Raw genomic sequence first — 17,643 nt, 5'->3', positions numbered from 1 at the left:
ATCTTTATTCCCTCCCACCTGCCCACTCCCCCCAGCCCTACATACCCCACGGCTTGTTGGTTCGGACATTTGGTCGGTTACCACGGGAAAGCCCCTGTCTCAGAGCTGAGCTGCGGTCCTGCAGCCGCGCCTCTCTCTCTCTTCTTCTTCTCCCTTTCTCGCACCCTCCTCTCTTTCTCCCTCTCTTCCTTTCTTAACCATGGAAGTCGACCTCGCGTCTCTCAGGCGCACCTGTGCGACCTAGGCCCACCTGCGCGACCCAGGCCCAGCCCCACGTTTCACTCCCAGGTCCCTCCGCGAAGGCGCGGGCGTGGGCGCGCGGGCGTGCGCGCGCTCGGCGTGCGGGGAGACGCGCACGTGGAGCCATCGCGAGCTCCCGGCAGCGTCGGGCCTCGGAGGGAAGCGCCGCCTGGCCTGAGGCCCCGGGGCTTCCGAGCAGGCGCCAGTGCTGTTCCGGAGGCGCCCACGCTACAGCGGAGCCTGCTGGCCAAGGGTAAGAGAGTGACTCTGGGGGGGAGGAGGGGGGTGCGCGCGCGCTCAGGAAAGTTGAGCAAAGAAGAGTGAGCTCCTACAAACCGGAGGAGCGGGAGGAGGAGGAGGGAAGGTGGAAAACATTTGAAGGGACATAGCTTAGTATCAGAGCTAGATAAATTCAGAGAAATGGTGGGGGACAGATACCCAGATGGTGGGAAGGCCAGTAGTGGGGCACTGAATCCCAGTCAGGCGGGATGTATGGGGGAAGGAACTTGGCGCATCAGAGGCGGTTGGCCATTATACTCTAATAGAAAACAAAAAAACAGAAGTGACATCAGTGCAAATAGCAGGGTTGGAAGCTCCAAGAGCCCATCCCCAAACAGAAACACCAAAAAGATTAGCGTCAGAATTGACTTTGTGGGAACTCTAGAAAGTAGTCACAGGTTTACAGCAACCGAGTGAACTCTTGATCAAGAAAAAGATGACTTAAACACAGCATAATGGGGACATCACTAGCAACCTTAAAGGAATAAAAGGGATCGTAAGAGAAAACTATGAACAATGTATGCTAACAAACCTAAATAAAATAGACAAATTCCTTAGAAACATACAAACTACCAAAACTGACTCAAGGAAAAAAAAAAGGAAATGTGAACATACTTATAACAAGTAAAGAGATTCAATCAGTCGTCAAAAACCTCCTGACAAAGTCCAGGACCAAATGGCTTCACTAGTGACTTGTATCAAATGTTTAAAAAAAATTAACACCAGTCCTTCTCTAGCTCTCCTAAGAAATAGAATATTGAACACTTCCTAACTCATTTGATGGGGCCAACATTACCCTGATACCAAAACCGGGCAAAGACATTACCAGAAAAGAAAACTACGGACCAATACCCTTGTGAATATAGATAAAAAAAAATCCTCAACAAAGTCTTTGCAAACCAAACCCAACAGAACGTTAAAATAATTACACGCCATGATCAAGTGAAATTTATCCCAGGAATGCAAGGGGTTTGACATATAAAAGTCAATCAATGTAATATATTAATAGAATGAAGGAAAAAACATACCATCATGTCAATGCAGAAAAAGAATTTGAGGAAATCCAACACTCTTTCATGATAAAAAGAAAAATCAACAAAGTAGGAATGAACAGAATTTCTTCAATCTGATTAAGGGCACTTTTGAAAAAACTATAGGCTAACATCATAATCAATGGTGAAAGAGATTTCCTGCTAATATCAGGCACAAGAAAAGAATGCCTGCTTTTGTTTCTTCTATTCAAAGTTTTACAAGCAACATTGTCTTGAAAATTTTAACCTGAGAAATTAGGCAAGAAAAAAAGAAATGAGACATTCAAATTGTAAAGAAATAAGTAAAACTATCCTTCTCTGCAGATATCATGATCTTATATGTAGACAATCCTAAAGAATCCACTAAAAAACAATTAGGGTTAATAAACAATTTTAGTGAAGCTGCAGGATAAAAGAACAACACTCCAAAATCAGTTGTATTTTTATACATTAACAATGAACAGTCCAAAAAAAAATAAAACAATTCAGTTTTCAGTAGCATCAAAAAGAATAAAGTAGGAATAAATTTAACCAAATATGTGCAATACTTGTGTGCTGAAAATATGAAACATTGCTGGAATTAAAGACTAAATGAATGGAAAGACATCCTGTGTTCATGAATTGGAAGACTTAATATTGTCAAGGTGGCAGTAGGGCCCAAAATGATCTACATATACAATGCAGTCCCCATGAAAATCCCAGTGGCCCTTTTTTTTTTTTTTTTGGTAGAAATGGGAAAGCTAATCCATAAATGCATATGGAATTGCAAGCGACCCCAGATAAAAGCTTAAAGCAGATTAAAATAATTTTGAAAAAGAACAAAGTTGGAGTACTCACAGTTCTCATTTTCACAAAACATACTACAAAGCTACAGTAATCAAATAGTGTAGAACTGATGTAAAGACAGACATATATTTCATGGAATAGAACTGAGAGTCTAGAAATAAACCAGTACCTCTATAGTCAATTGATTTTTGACAAGGATCCTAGACCATTCAATTGGCAAAGAATAGCCTCTTTAACAAATGGTGCTAGGACAACTGGATATCCACATGAAAAAGAATGAAGTTAGAGTCCTACCTTATACAATAGGGTAAAACAAACTCAACCAAAATTAAAGTCTTGTGCATCAAAGGACACCATCAAGAAAGTGAAATGACAGCACATAGAATGAGAGAAAATATTTATAAATCAGATGTTTGATAAAGGTCTAATATCCATAATATACAAAGAACTCTTACAACTTAACAACAAAAAGAAAAACAACTCAATTTAAAAATGGGCAAAGGACTTGAATAGACATTTCTCCTAAGAAAATATGTAAATGACCAATAAACACATGAAAAGATGCTCAACATCTGTAGTCATTAAGAAAATGCAAATCAAACCCACAATTAGATACTACTTTATACCCACTAGGATAGCTTCTAAAAAAAAAAACAAAAACAAAATAACAAGTGTTACTGAGGATGTGGAGATATTGGAACCCTTGTATATTGTTGTGGGAATATTGAATGGTGCAGCTACTGTGGAAAATAGTTTGACAGTTCCTCAAAAAGTTAAACAGAGTACTATAATATGACCCAGCTATTCCACTCTTGCATATTACAAGGACAATTGGATATCCACATGGAAAAGAATGAAGTTAGAGTCCTACCTTATACGATAGGGAAAAACAAACTCAACCAAAATTAAAGTCTTGTGCATCAAAGGACACCATCAAGAAAGTGAAATGATGGCACATAGAATGAGAGAAGATATTTATAAATCAGATGTTTGATAAAGGTCTAATATCCATAATATACAAAGAACTCTTACAACTTAACAACAAAAAGAAAAACAACTCAATTTAAAAATGGGCAAAGGATTTGAATGACATTTCTCCTAAGAAAATATATGAATGACCAATAAACACACAAAAAGATGCTCAACATTTGTAGTCTTGTATAAAACAGTTTGACAGTTTCTCAAAAAGTTAAACAGAGTACTATTACATGACCCAGCCATTCCACTCCTAGGTATATACCCCAAAGAATTGAAAACAAGTATTCAAACAAATGCTTGTATGCGAATATAGCCCTGGTCACAATACCTAAAAGGTGGAAACAACCCAAATATTCATTATGAGATGGAGTAAGTAATGGAATACTACTCAGCTATAAAAAGGAATGAAGTCCTGGTACATGCTACAACATGGATGAACAGCAAACACATTATGCTAAATGAAAGAAGCCAGACACAAAAGGCAACATATTGTGTGCATCCCCTTATATGGAATGTCCAGAGTAGGTAAATCCATAGAGACAAAAGAAGATTAGTGGTGGCCAGGGCCTGGGGACAGGGAGGATTTAATGGGTATGCTTACTAGGTGTAGGGTCTCCTTTGGAGGTGATCGAAATGTTTTGGAACTAAATAAATGGTGATGGCTGCACAACATTGTGAGTTTATTAAATGCCACCAAATTGTACAGTTCAAAATTGTTAATTTTATGTTGTATGAATTGCACCTCAAAAAAAAAGTCATGAAGGTATGGTACCCATACTGCAGAGGAGGCAGCATGGCCTCTGTGTGTCCGCTGAAGTTGGAACCATGTTCCTCCCCCTGCTGTGGTAGAGAAGCTGGAACTGCTTTTGGTTTGGGTGGTGGTCAGTAGCTACTTCACAGCCCTCTGGAGCCACTGTGGGGGAGTTTCAGAAAGCTGGGTGGGGTGTAGTTGGGGGGTAGCTCAGTCAGGACCCCCCCAGGCTGGCTCTGTGGTTGTGGACCACGCTCTGCTGGCCCTGTCACATGCTTGCTGCGGAGCTTAGGGCAAAATATCTGAAACCTTGAGAGGCTCAGCTCCTGCCGCCAGATGAGTAATGGAAGGCCAAGCGTGAGTCTGTCAATCTGAGGTCTCCATGGAGTTTCTCTTCACCACTTTTTACCCCATTTCATCCATCTGAAGACCCAGGTCTTGACATTTTATCATCTGAAATCCATGCTGTGTACTCTTACTATGGCATGCATTTATCTTTTGGAAAAAAATACTACCTTCTTCTAGTCAATGAAATCGGTGTTAAAATTTCTAGTCATGTGTTTGTGTGTTCATGAGTTGATGTCTTTCTCCTCCCTCCCCCTGGCAAGGTGCCATAATAGGTGCTCAATAAATGTTGACTGAACAAATGAGTAAACAAAAGAACATTTTTTTTTAACTGAACCTTGGCACTACCACTTGATGGCCGTATGACACAGGAAAGGCCATGTAACCCATTTAAGTTTCGTATCCTTAGTTCATTAAATGTCTGTCACAACAACAGCACCCTGGGGGGGTGTGAGGCTGGAAAGAGGAAGTGCCCACATAGGCCTAAAGTTCCAGAAAACTCCAACCCAATAATAAAAAGGCAGAAACAGTGTTTTTTTTTTTTACCTTTTATAATAATGTATAAATGGACATACAAATGGAAATTTAGGGGAAGGCGACGGCAGATGTATATAAAGCAGTCTACAGTGTTAAAAAGCGTTATTTGATAAATGGCAACTTAGAAGGCAGGCAGGAGTTGGGTGGGGTGGGGTAATTCACTTGTTGACTGAAGATCAAACTAGTTTGAGGTGTCTTTAGATCTCAGTCATTCTTTAAGTCCGGGCTGTCTGCAGAGGGCAGAAAGAAAAAACACATTAGCAACTAGCAACGAAGGGTGTGCGACCCATCCCTCCTTCCCCTCATAGTCTCCCACTCGGTATTCAGACACTTACGAGCAAGGTTCTCAGACGGCTTCGCTGGCCTCTTATCAATACCCCCACCCCTCAGCACAGGGTCTCTCCGTCAAGGCTGGACCCTGTCAGCAGCCCGACTCCCCAATCCCGCAGATACCGCCTGCACCACGCGGCTGGCTGCTCGGGCTCGCCGAGCTCCAGGCCCGCCAGGCGAGGGCAGGGAGGGCGCAGGCATGCCGCCGGCGGGCTTGCGACAGGAAAACCCGGGTATATAATGCGTGCTGAGGGCATGCCACACACAACGCCAGGCTCTTCGCGTATCTGCAGGCGTCTCTTGCACCTGACGCAGAGCGACTGGGTGACGCGCGTAAGCTGAGGGCACCTGAGGCGCTGGAGCGGCTGGGCGTATAGGAACGTTCGGTTCTAGGCTGTGCTGTTTCTCCCTAGGCTCTCCCTCCCAAACCCGCTAATGGCTTTCGAAAGTTTCTCGAACAAAACCCACGTTTCGACCTAGCATCCTTTCTTTGACCTTCCTCTCTGATCTCGCTGTGTGCATGCTCCAGCCGGCCTTTCTGTCCTAAACCGCCACAGTCTTTGCACTTGTACAAAGTGTACAGAGTGTTTCTGCCTCCAGTAGCTAATCTCTTTTCATCGGTCAGGCTCTCTGATCACTCTAAGCCCCTCTTCCCATTCAGACTTCACTCTTATCCTTCACATCGGTTTCACGAACTGTCTGAAAATACGCTGTTTATTGCTTAAAGTCTGTTTCCCAGAATGTAAGCTCTATGAGGGCAGGACTCCTGTTTTCTCTCATTCACTTTAAGTCCCATCTACAATGGAGCTGATTATGTAGGAGGATAAAGGGAAAGAAGGAGGGAGGGATGGAGGGGAGGAAGAAAGGAGTGGACGGACTTGTGTGCTTGGGTCAAATCTCGTAGTTTTGCTTATAAAGGGTTACTCTATTTATTTGCGGGTGGCCGGATTCAGTCATCTAATCCTTCTCTTCAGCTCCTCCCCGTTTTTTGCTCCGCGCAACCCGCCCTATGATTGGTCCCTCGCCCTGCGCTGTGTCCGGATGCGAACGTCAGTTCGTGGAGAGAGAGAGGGTGGGCAGGCTAAAGGAGATCTTCGAACTTCCCACGCCGAAGGCTCAAAAGTCGCTGCATCTCTGGTCTAGGGCTCAGAGCAAGCCTCTCCCCTCTGTCCTCTCATCCCCCATTAAATCCCAGAGGGTCTAGTGCCCCAATTCTGAGCCAAAATGGGATAGATCTTAGTATCTTCGAAGTCATGGTTTACCTGAAATATTCGTGCTAATTTAGTTCTCCCTTCAGAAAAAATCAGTAAAGTTGGCAGGCAGGAGTGGAAGTGGAGAAAGGGGACCGCAAGAGAAGAAGGCTTTGTGGTTGTAGAAGGAGAAGGCAAGGAGGATCACGTGGCCATCTCCCTCTCTCAGCGATCTCTCCCGCAGAGAAGAAAAAGCGTAAGAGAGGGTCTCCGTTTCTCAGAGAGTGTAGCAAATCTCTGGGTGCGGACTGCCAGCGTTGGAGAGATCGCTCTCCCTTGGGCAGCTCTGGAAAACAACACCTCATAGAGCAGAGGGTCGGATTTAGTCAAAATTTGCAGTAGAGTTGGGGGTGACAGATTTCTTCCAGACGATGCCATGCTCAAATGCTTTTGGAAATAGCCGGGTTGGTCCAGCTACCTATGTATGCTAATGCGGAAACTGAGGGTAGCTGAATGGATGCTGCTGCCAGCTAGTTTGGAGGAAGAGGGGCCACTAGACCTCTAGCCTCCGGGAGTCTTCGCTGTTCCACAGTCTAGGGCTTGAGCTCTGGGGAGGGTGAGTGTTTGCGGGAATAGGGGTATGGTTTGTGGGATGGGCTTTAATGTGTGGAAATCCATCTAGGCTATTTCCTGTCCGCAGCCCGAGCGAGGCGGTGCGATTGGGACAATGGGGTTGTCCTACAGGGTGGCAGTGCGAGAGCTGAGGCAAGACCCAAGACCCTGCTCTCCTGGAGCCAGCGTTCTCTTCTGAAAAAAAGGAGTGCACTGGGCTGCAGAAGCTCTCTTGAGTTTCAGCTCTTAAATCTGCCACCTCACCTGCCGGGACCTTCCGCAACTTCCGTAAGGGTGTGGCTACCACCTTCGGTGCCCCCCGCGGCTGCGCGCAGGTACCCGGCGACAGCGCGGTGGCCCCGCTCCTCAGCCAGGTCCACGGGCAGGCGGCCCCAGGCATCGCGCACGTCCAGCCGCGCGCCGGCTCGGTGCAGCACCACGAGCGTGTCCAGGAAACCCTCCCGCGCCGCGTCGTGCACAGGTCGGGTGAGGGTGGTAGGGTCGGCGCAGTTGGGCTCCGCGCCGTGGCACAGCAGCAGCTCGGCCACCCGGGTGCTGCCCATCATCATGACCTGCCGGAGAGAGCAGAGTGGTCAGGGCAGGGACGGTGGCAGGGGCAAGACTAAAGAAACTCTTTTTGAAGCCCCCACCCCGTGCAGATGCTGGTGCAAGCCACAGGTGTCTAGTTACTCTCTGTTTTCAGTTACCAACTCCCTTAGCCAGTTCTCCTATTCATTTCATTTTTCTGTACACACTGAATTCCATTATATTCTCCAAACTTTTGCGGAGTTCCAGCCACACACAGAACACTGCCAGAGGCACAGACAATAGCAAAAGGGTGAGGGACAAAATGGCTTGAACTACAGCCTGACCTCCTGTATTTCCCCCCTCATTTTGATGCAAAATTATGTAAGGCCCAGAGATTTTGTATGGTTTTCTTCTGTATATCCAAGCCCAGGAGGAGGTAATTGTTAAAAAGTGAAAATGAAAACAGCAAACCTTTAATTTTTGTAAAACTTTTAATCTACACTTAGCCTCCCAGAATGTTAAAATTCGCTTTAAGTATAAAATGAGCTTTGTCTAACCAGCCCCTAAATTCCTTCTTGTGGTAAACTAAATAATGCTCCCAAAGATGTCTACTACCTCACACTTGAAAGCTGTGAATATATTACCTTACATGGGAGAAGAGGTTTGGCAGATGTGATTAAATTATTTTGAGGGAGATTAACGGGAATTGTCAGGAGGAGTCCAATGTAATCACAAGTTTCCTTATAAGAAGGTTACAGAGGAAAGATCTAAGAATGGAGGTCAGAGAGAAGATGCAGGGGCCATGAGCCAAGGAATGTTGATGGTCATTAGAAGTTGGAAAAGACAGGGAAACAGATTTTCCTCTAGAACTTCCAAAAGAAATGCAGCCCTGTGGATTCATTTTAGACTGCTGACCTCCAGAACTACAAGATAATGAATTTAGGTTGGTTTGAGACGCGAAAGTTATGGTAATTTGTTACAGCAGAAATAGGAAACTAAGAAACTTCCCAAGTTTACACTCTGAGAGTTCATTAAACAGGAGATGCTCCCCTCATTTGTTTCATAAATATCTTTGAAACAAAGTCATTACCAAAGAGGAATCTTTAAATAGTATCCACAATTACAACAACCTTAAAATTGGAGTGTTGCATGGTGGATAGTGAAGGCAGACAATTCTTTTTTAGGGTAACCATTATTTCATTATATTAGCTAGACAACAGTGACTGTATAAGAGAAATTCCTTATTTTTCATTTCATTCTGTATTGAAGATGAATTTTTTAATTTCTCGAAACCAAGGAAACAGTAAGTTATACTATAGTGGCTGGTTCTTGTCTGGAGAAAGTGAAACTGATTTAATTTTCAAAGAGAGAGAGAGTATCAGTGAACCAAATTACAGCTACAAAAATAAAAACTATTGCAGTGGATTAGAACAATTCACTGTTTTAAAAGAAAAACTGGGAAAGCTCTCCCACCTTTACTTAATTATGCAAGACTTCTAACAGAATATGGTGTCAATTTCTAGAACAAAGGGGCCACACCCAAGGATACCATAATCTTTTGGGAGCTCTACTGCAAAAGTGCCAGAGCTAGAAAACACATGTCTAAAACCCGTTCTTAGAAGAAGTCACCTTCCACATATATATATAATACAGGTGAAAATATAATAGATGAAACATTGTGTTTATCCAATGAAGTACTTCATCATTTAACTGGTTTTAAAGGTTTTCATTACATTTTGCAGTATTAAAGTATGGAAGGAAACCTAACATTTAAATATTTAATAAATATTTAAATTAAATAGCAGTCCAAAGCAAAAAGAAAAAATCCATTAAATGAATATTTGTAGAGTGCTTAAATCCATTCGATAACACATTATCTTTAATTAAAATTTTCTATAAACTAGTTTTATATTAAACACAAGTTTGGTTAGGATTCTAAACCAAAATCATGCCCCCCTTTCTCTATGGTCTTACTTCCCTATTAAAAAAAAATTGTTAAAACTAATTATCCAACTTTCTTTTTTCTTTTTGTATTTAAATAAATAAAGCCTCTTCTAACATATTCCAGAATTTCAAGGTCAAACTCACAGTCTCCGAGCAAAATTTTAGAGAAATTAGGAATCATGCATGCATTCTTTTTAAAGGACTCATGCTTTTCTTCTACCATCACACAGCCTCTCTCCTCTCAAAATCTCTTCGCACTTCAAATCCCAAATAATCTCGTTTTAAGGCATTTTTGGTTTTACTTTTATATCTGTATTTTAAAGTGTATAAAATTTATCCTATGTAGCATAGTTTCAAGAAAGGAAGACTGACTTGTGAAATCTGTGAAATGGCAGGTACAGTTACTTTCCTTTGTCTTGTTATGCTGGATTTTGTGCAGTAAGCTTTTGTTTCACATAGATTTTATTTTTCAGAATCAGAAATCACTGTGGACATTGGGAATAAAACTAGGGTGGTGACTGCCAGGAAGAAATCGTTTTTTTTAGCCTGGATTTAGGAAGTTAGTGAAGGCAAACAACAACCACAAATGCCGAACACCCCCCCCACCCCCACCCCTACACACAACTGGAGTGAGGAGGGGAGAAACGACATTTTTGAACAGTGAGGAATTGAAAACTCTGCCCCAAATAAATCTATAGCAAGCAAGTTAAAAATAACAAAAATTATAAGAGATACCTTCAAAATGGTAACTAAACTGACGACATTATTTCAGGGAAGATCACACAAAATGTTTTTCTTCATATGTCTGTATTACCTAAATTCTTAGAACAAGCATATATTTTCTTTACTCGGTTAAAGTAAAAATAAACACAATATATAGTTGATTCTGAATAATTTCAAGTGATATTTATTCAATTTACACAGACGGTTTCCACTGCAATTCCCCCCCCCCCGCCCCAGAAAGGAAGATGATCAGCTCCCTTCGGGGATCTGAGTTCCGGGCTAGTGGACCCAACAAACCTTCCATTTCTTTAAAATCTTGCTTTTTACCGCAAACTTTCGCAACCGTGTATCAGATAAAGAACATACCTCGAACTGTATGAACACGAATAGGTTCACCCCCCCCGCCCGATCTCCAACACCACTCTAGGGCTCTGCACCCCACGTGCCTCCTCATTCCTCGTGGCTTCCTAAGCCCCCAGGACGTGGACACGGGGAGGTCTCGGCTCCAAACTCCACCTGAGAACTCGCCAAGAAGTCTCCCCTTTACCGAGAATCGAAACGCTGGCCTGGTTCCGACTCCCTTACAAAGCTTGTGCTCCAAAGTCGCCCGCCACCCCCTCCTCCCGCGGCAGGCCGGCTCACCCACCTGAATCGGGCTCCGACCTTGGCGGTTCCGCGCGTTGGGCGGCACCCCAGCCGAGAGCAGCGCCCGCACCTCGTCCGCCAAGCCCTGGGCGGCTGCGGTGGCCAGCCTGTCTGCGGAGGGCTCCATGCTGCTCCCCAGCGCTTGCCCCCTGGCTCCCTCCCTCCCTCCGCCGAGGTCGGGCGCCAGTGGCCCGCCCCAGCCTCTCGTGACCAGCCCGCCCCTCCTCTCTCCTCCTCCGGGGCCGGCGGAAGCCACCCCCCGACTCTGCCCCTCGACTCCTCCTGCGGGAGTCTTTCCATCCAGGAGAGCGCCGTTCTGCTCTCTTCCCGAGGAGGCGCCCTTTGCTCTGAACTCGCTGTGAACGTGACACCCTCTGAAGTCGCCCCACGCGGGGCCTCTGCTGTCACGGTTCCGCGGCTCGGGGAGCCTAACGAAGCCGTGGCAGGGAGGGAGCCCTGAGCCCCTCCGCAGCCGCCGCTCCCCCCTCCCTCCGCCTTCCTCCCGGCGCTGCGCTCCCCCCGCCCCCAACGGAGACGCTCGCGGTCTCAGAGCGAGTTCACTCGGTTGGAACGACTTTGCTCTCCTGTTTCCTGCCTCTCCGGTACAAACCCTCGCATTTGAAAGCCGCACAGGATTCCTAACCGCCAATTTCGAACCAGGGTGTTTGATGTCGTAGGCGAAGTATTGCTTCCTCTTTTAATCAGAAGCAACAGCTAACTCTTCCTCGCAGTCAGAGCCCTGACGAGGATCGGTGTCACCTGTGCCACTACGAGGCTTACCTACTTTTAGATAACTCTCCCTCTTCCACCATTCAACACCTGGGTTCGCGTGCTGGGTCCACCATGCCAGAAATCCTTGCTCAAACATTAGTTTTGGAGAGTCTGCCCACCCGCCAGCAGCCTGTACACACACACACACACACACACACACACACACACACACACACACACAATCTGTAAAATGGATGACGAGGGCGAAGCTTTCCCAAACTTGTGCAATGCCTGATACTAGTGCCCTGATAAGGGCTGGCTCCGAGAAGATGAGGTCTATTTAACAGGGATGATGGAGATTTCTGCCAACAAGCAGATAGGAAACTGGCAAGAGAATCATTGGGCTGATAGACTTTGCTCTTAATAAATAATTACTCCTAGGGGCGCCTGGGTGGCTCAGTCGTTAAGCGTCTGCCTTAGGTTCAGGTCATGATTCCAGCGTCCTGGGATCGAGCGCCTCATCCGACTCCCTGCTCCTCAGGAGGCCTGCTTCCCCCTCCCACTCCCCCTGCTTGTGTTCCCTCTCTTGCTGTGTCTCTCTGTCAAACAAATAAAATCTTAAAAAAAATAATAATTACTCCTAGACTAGAAAAAAAGTGCTTAGAGCTCTAGAAAGAGTTGCTTAGTGATTCAGAGTCTATCACATTCACAGCGAGTTCAGAGCGAAGGGCGCCTCCTTGGGAAGACAGCAGAACAGCGCTCTCCTGGATGGAAAGACTCCCGCTCCTCTCCTGTCCTCCACATCTCTTCTTCCTACTGGAAAAGCCTCACAATTATCTTAGTTACAAAATGGGAGGCTAAGAGTGGTCCCTACTTAATAGGACTGTTGTGAGTTTTAAATGAATTGATGAACATAAGTTCATTTAGAACAGTGTGGCTCATCTTAAGCTAATACCTTAGCTCTTAAATTTTCTATTTTGAGGATTCTCTTAAAATCTTGCTGTGAGTCACAGAGAATAAAAGGCTTTGGATAGAATTATGAATATTATATGAAAGGGAAGGCCAAGAAGACCCTAATCACTGAAAAGATAAAGGACACCCTCCACCGCCCTCATATTTAATGAAAAGTTAAACAGAACTAAGAGTATAACAAGGAAAAGAAAATCCAGCATGGTTCTAATTTTACCTGTGATTATTACTTTTTTCCTGTGGCTAATATATTTTAAAATATGTATTATTTTCAAAAAATGGATCGCTCAGGCTTTGCTCATGCCTTAAAGGACATGCTTAATCTGCCTACTAGATAATACAGCTCTACTCAAAAGTTACATTTCAATCCCTAGTTGACTTCTCTTCAAGCCCCCCAAATACTTTCAGTTGCTGTTAGTTCAGGCAAAACGTGTAGTTTTAAAATGATGCCAGTTGGGGCACCTGGGTGGCTCAGTCAGTTAAGTGTCTGCCTTCAGCTCAGATCATGATCCCAGGCTCCTGGGATTGAGTCCCAAGTCCAGTCCAGTTGGGCTCCCTGCTCAGCAAGGGGTCTGCCTGTTCAGTGGGGAGTCTGCCTCTCCCTCTGCCCCTCACCCTGCTCGCTCATGCTCTCTCTCTCTTTCAAACAAATAAATAAAATCTTAAAAAAATAAAATGATGCCAGTTAAGGGCATGTAGAGCATGTGAGTGTTGATCTCTGGGTCATGAGTTTGAGCCCCACATTGGGCTTAGAGATTACTTAAAAATTAAAAAAAAAAAAACTAAAATGATGCCAGTTAAAACTCTTATGGGATGTAAAATCTGTTCTAAAAAATGAATTGCTGTGCTTTCTATATTTTCTTCCAGGCACCTCTCTATTATCTGGGCAACAATGGTGTGGAAAATTCAAACTGTGGTTGAGAACATAAAATTCTTTAATGTAGGTATGATAGGGAAGGGGAAAATAGTGGTTGTAGTATTGGGAAGGAGGTAATAGAGTTTCTTTATAATGTGTCTTGGTTTTAGAGCAGTATCAAAATTAGCTTCCATCACTAAAATAATGGCTCTTAATCTTGGAGCAGGGGGAGTAGGGCTTTGATAATCTGTTGAAAGCTATAGACCCTCTCCCCCCAAAATAAAGTATGTGATAATTTTTTAAACTAGTGTGTTCATTTGCATGTGTATTTTTTAAAAAAGATTTATATATTTATTTTAGAGAGAAAGAGCTCGCTCCCTCTCCCACACAGGCAAGCGAGGGGTGGGGAGAAGCACAGGGAGAGGGAGAGAGGGAGAATCTCAAGCAGACTCCTTGCTGAGCTGCGGCGGGGAGGGGGTTGATCTCATGACCCTGAGATCATGATTTGAGCTGAAATCAAGAGTCAGATGCTTAACTGACTGAGCCACCCAGGCACCCCTATTTGCACATGTATTTCTGAATATAACTTTTAGGGAATTCAGAAATTCTTCTAAAACCAACTACGGATTCCTACTCAAGAGCTCATTAAACTCTTAGGCAATATATTGGACTACTGTTGAAGGAAATGCATGAGGGAACCATATAAAAACAACCTCTGGATGAATTACATACAGACACGGAGGTTGACTTTTTCCAAGAAGAGGTTTTAGACAGGTATATCCTAGCTCTGGCACTTTTGCAGTAGAGCTCCCAAGAGATTATGGCATCCTTGGGTGTGGCTCCTCAGGTCTAGAAATTGATCCCATACTCTATTAGAAATCTTGTATAAATAAGTAGTTAATGATAGTGTAAAACTTTCCTAGTTTTTCTTTTAAAGAAGCTACCATACTCCCGATTTACTCTTCCATATCAGATCAGACCTGAGGGCCAGTACCAAGAAGAAATAGAATATAAAGCCCAGGATCCTGGTTACTCCAGCCTCAGTTTGCCCATGTGTAAAATGGAATCATAATATATTTCACAGGTTGATTAAATAAGATGATGAAGCCAAAGAGCTCTCTGAATCCTAAACTTTGTTACATATTGTTATTATCATTCTCCAACTTAATTTTCTTCTTCCTTGAGAATGTCATGGCCTTATTTAGGTTCGTGCTGCCGTGGCAGTTTTGAAAATCTCTGCTATGAAATTTAAACTTGTCTCAATTTTGATCCATTTTTTAAGAAAAAGACTAACACTCCTTCATTCATTCGACAAACTCAGAGGCTAAGGGTGGAGCATGGTGGTGGTGGAGTGTTAAACATGTGGGTTCTAGAGTAAGACTGCCTGAGTTCAAAGCTGTACTTTTCACTTAATGCTCTATAACTTTGAACAAAGTTACTTACTGCATCTAGGTTTGTTTTCCCATCTGTATATGTGAGATAATAATAGTACTTGCCTCAAAGAGTTGTTGTAGATGTTAAACTGGCATTACATGTAACGTGTGTTGAAGAGCAAACAGAAGTAGAGGATGACACAAGAAAATGAAAAGGGAACCAAACTTCTGGTGGCTCCGGCAGAGGCTGCACGGATGCTGAAGACTGACCCAAGCCTTGGAGAGAGATGTAGGAGTATAAAGACATAAAAGGAGGAGAAAGATGTTCCAAGCAGAGGTGAGAGCAGGTGAAAAGGCAAAGAAGTTTGGGACCACTGAAAATCATTCCCTGGGATGTATGGTAATAAGCTGGAGAAATAAACTCCTGGAAAAAGAGCCTTCAGAGGAGCCTGGGAAGGGCTGCTCAGATGGTCAGAAGGAAAAGCAGGCATGTATGGGATGGCAAGAAAGTGGGGACACTATGTGGACTATTTTTTCCCACCTTAGCTGTGACGGTTCACAGCAATGTCGGCGAAGGGAGGTAGAGGGAAGGGTGAGGAGGCCTGAGCACACACAAGGAAAGGTCCCAGGCCAAGAGAAGGACAGCTAGAAGAGAAAAAAGGGAAGTTGAGGACCCAGGCAAGGTAAGGTGTTTCTAGGACCTGAGGTCCCTAAAAAGTCAGGAAAAAATGGAATACAAGGCACAGAGAGTGGTTATAAATTTGGACACAGGAGATATAGCTAGATTTGAGAAAGGCGAAAAGGTCAGGGCAGGGAGGAAGTTAAAGCACTTCCTCTCATGAAGGAAGAGGCTGGCTTGTTTGCAGTGAGGATAAGATGGTGGGTTAGGAAGTGAGAGTGAATGGCACGTCTGATAAAGGGCTAGGATCCAAAATATATAAAGAATTTATCAAACTCAATACCCCCCCAAAATAATCCACTTTAAAAATGGGCAGAAGACACGAATAATAGACATTTCTCCAAAGAAGACATCCAGATGGCCAACAGACACATGAAAAGATGCTCAACATCACTCATCATCAGGGAAATGCAGATCAAAACAACGAGATATCATTTCACACCTGTCAGAATGGCTAAAAATTTTTTTAAAGATTTTATTTATTTATTTGACAGAAAGGGAGCAGCAGAGGAAGAGAGAGAAGCAGACTCCCTGCTGAGCAGGGAGCCCGATGCAGGGCTCAATCCCAGGACCCCAGGATCATGACCTGAGCAGAAAGCAGACGCTTAACTGACTTTAGCCAGAATGGCTAAAATTAACACAAGAAACAACATGTGTTGGTGAGGATGTGGAGAAAGGGGAACCCTCTCACACTTGGTGGGAATGCAAACTGGTGTAGCTACTCTGGAAAACAGTATGGAGGTTCCTCAAAAAGTTAAAAATAGAACTACCCTGGGGTGCCTGGGTAACTCAGCTGGTTCAGTGTTGGACTCTTGATTTCAGCTCAGGTCATGATCTCAGGGTTGTGAGATTGAGCCCTACATGGGGCTCCAGAGTCTGCTTTAAGATTCTCTCTCTCCCTCTGCCTCTGCCCCTCCCCACCTCTCTCAAAAAAAAAAGAAGAAGAAAAAAAAATTACCTTATGATCCAGCAATCATACTACTAGGTACTTACCCAAAGAACACAAAAATACTAATTCGAAGGGATACAGGCACCCTCATGTTTATAGCAGTATTATCTACAATAGCCAATTATGGAAAGAGCCGAAGTGTCCAGCAACTGATGAATGGATAAAAAAGATGTGCTATACACACACATACACACACAGGAATATTACTCAGCCATCAAAAAGAATGAAATCTTGCCATTTGTAATGAGGTGGATGGGATTTGAGAGGATAATGCTAAGGGAAATAAGTTGGTCAGAGAAAGACAAATACCATATAATTTCACTCATATGTAGAATTTAAGAAACAAAACAAATGATCATAGGGGAAATGAAGGAGAGTCAAACCAAGAAACAGACTCAACTATAGAGAACAAACTGACGGTTACCAGGGGGAGGTGGTTGGGGAGAGGGGTGAAATGGGTGATGGGGATTAAGGAGAGCACTTGTTGTGATGAGCACCAGGTATTGTATGTAAGCAATCATACAATTACTAAATGTACACCCAAAACTAATATTAGCGAACCACTAAATTGTACACCTGCAACTAATATTACACTGTATGTAAACCAATTGGAATTTAATAAAAATTATGTTTAAAAAGGGAAGTGAGATGGGGGGATGGGTTAGCCTGGTGATGGGTATTAAAGAGGGCACGTTCTGTGTGGAGCACTGGGTGTTATGCACAAACAATGAATCATGGAACACTACATCAAAAACTAATGATGTAATGTAAGGTGATTAACATAACAATAAAAAATTTTAAAAAATAAAAATAAAAAGAAGTGAGAGTGGTGAAGATTTAGAATATGTTATGAGGAGAGAGGGATGGGCTGAGTAGGACTTAGAGAAATATTTCATCAGCCTGGAGAACCCAGCTGAGGGTAGAGATCATGACACTACAGGAGAATCTATTTTACTTAAAGAAAGCCTTGCAATGGTGCTACCCTAGTAACACTACAAATCAAAGAATTTGGTGGAAAGGGTGGGGAAGTTTGGGAACACTGAAAATAATTCACTGGGATGTATGGCGAGAAGTTGGAAAATGAAATGGAAAAAGAGCCTTCAGAGGAGCCTGGGAAGGGCTGCTCAGATTGTCATTCTAGATGTGACTATTAATTTAACACATCACCAGAAAGAGATAAAAAGATA

The 17,643-nt window shown here is 43.7% G+C and overlaps 1 protein-coding gene and 1 long non-coding RNA gene across 4 annotated transcripts in view; one reads left to right on the top strand and one right to left on the bottom strand.

The window, feature by feature from the left end:
* Positions 1–365: 365 nt before the first annotated feature.
* The window catches only part of LOC141370669 (uncharacterized), a 26,337-nt gene continuing 9,059 nt past the window's right edge, over positions 366–17,643 (top strand). The window contains exon 1 of the long non-coding RNA XR_012374925.1: positions 366–493. This is a non-coding gene — a long non-coding RNA (uncharacterized lncRNA). The remainder of the gene's footprint in view (positions 494–17,643) is intronic.
* Positions 4,962–17,643, bottom strand: part of LOC112809598 (cyclin-dependent kinase inhibitor 2A-like) — a 26,857-nt gene continuing 14,175 nt past the window's right edge. For 2 of the 3 annotated variants that reach the window (XM_073881322.1, XM_025852933.2), the window contains exons 2-3: positions 7,344–7,651; positions 4,962–5,177 (exon numbers count right to left, since the gene is read on the bottom strand). In XM_073881322.1, the coding sequence (XP_073737423.1) occupies positions 5,156–5,177; positions 7,344–7,648 (327 nt within the window). In that variant the 5' untranslated portion in view covers positions 7,649–7,651 and the 3' untranslated portion in view covers positions 4,962–5,155. Of the gene's footprint in view, positions 5,178–7,343; positions 7,652–10,920; positions 11,374–17,643 lie in introns of those variants that run through there. The other variant, XM_025852934.2, reaches the window with a different exon arrangement.

This window comes from Callorhinus ursinus, unplaced genomic scaffold (assembly GCF_003265705.2).
Source record: "Callorhinus ursinus isolate GAN/ISIS: 27379988/994484 unplaced genomic scaffold, GSC_fseal_2.0 scaffold42, whole genome shotgun sequence".
NCBI lineage: Eukaryota > Metazoa > Chordata > Mammalia > Carnivora > Otariidae > Callorhinus > Callorhinus ursinus.
This window is presented reverse-complemented; position numbering and strand designations above follow the sequence as displayed.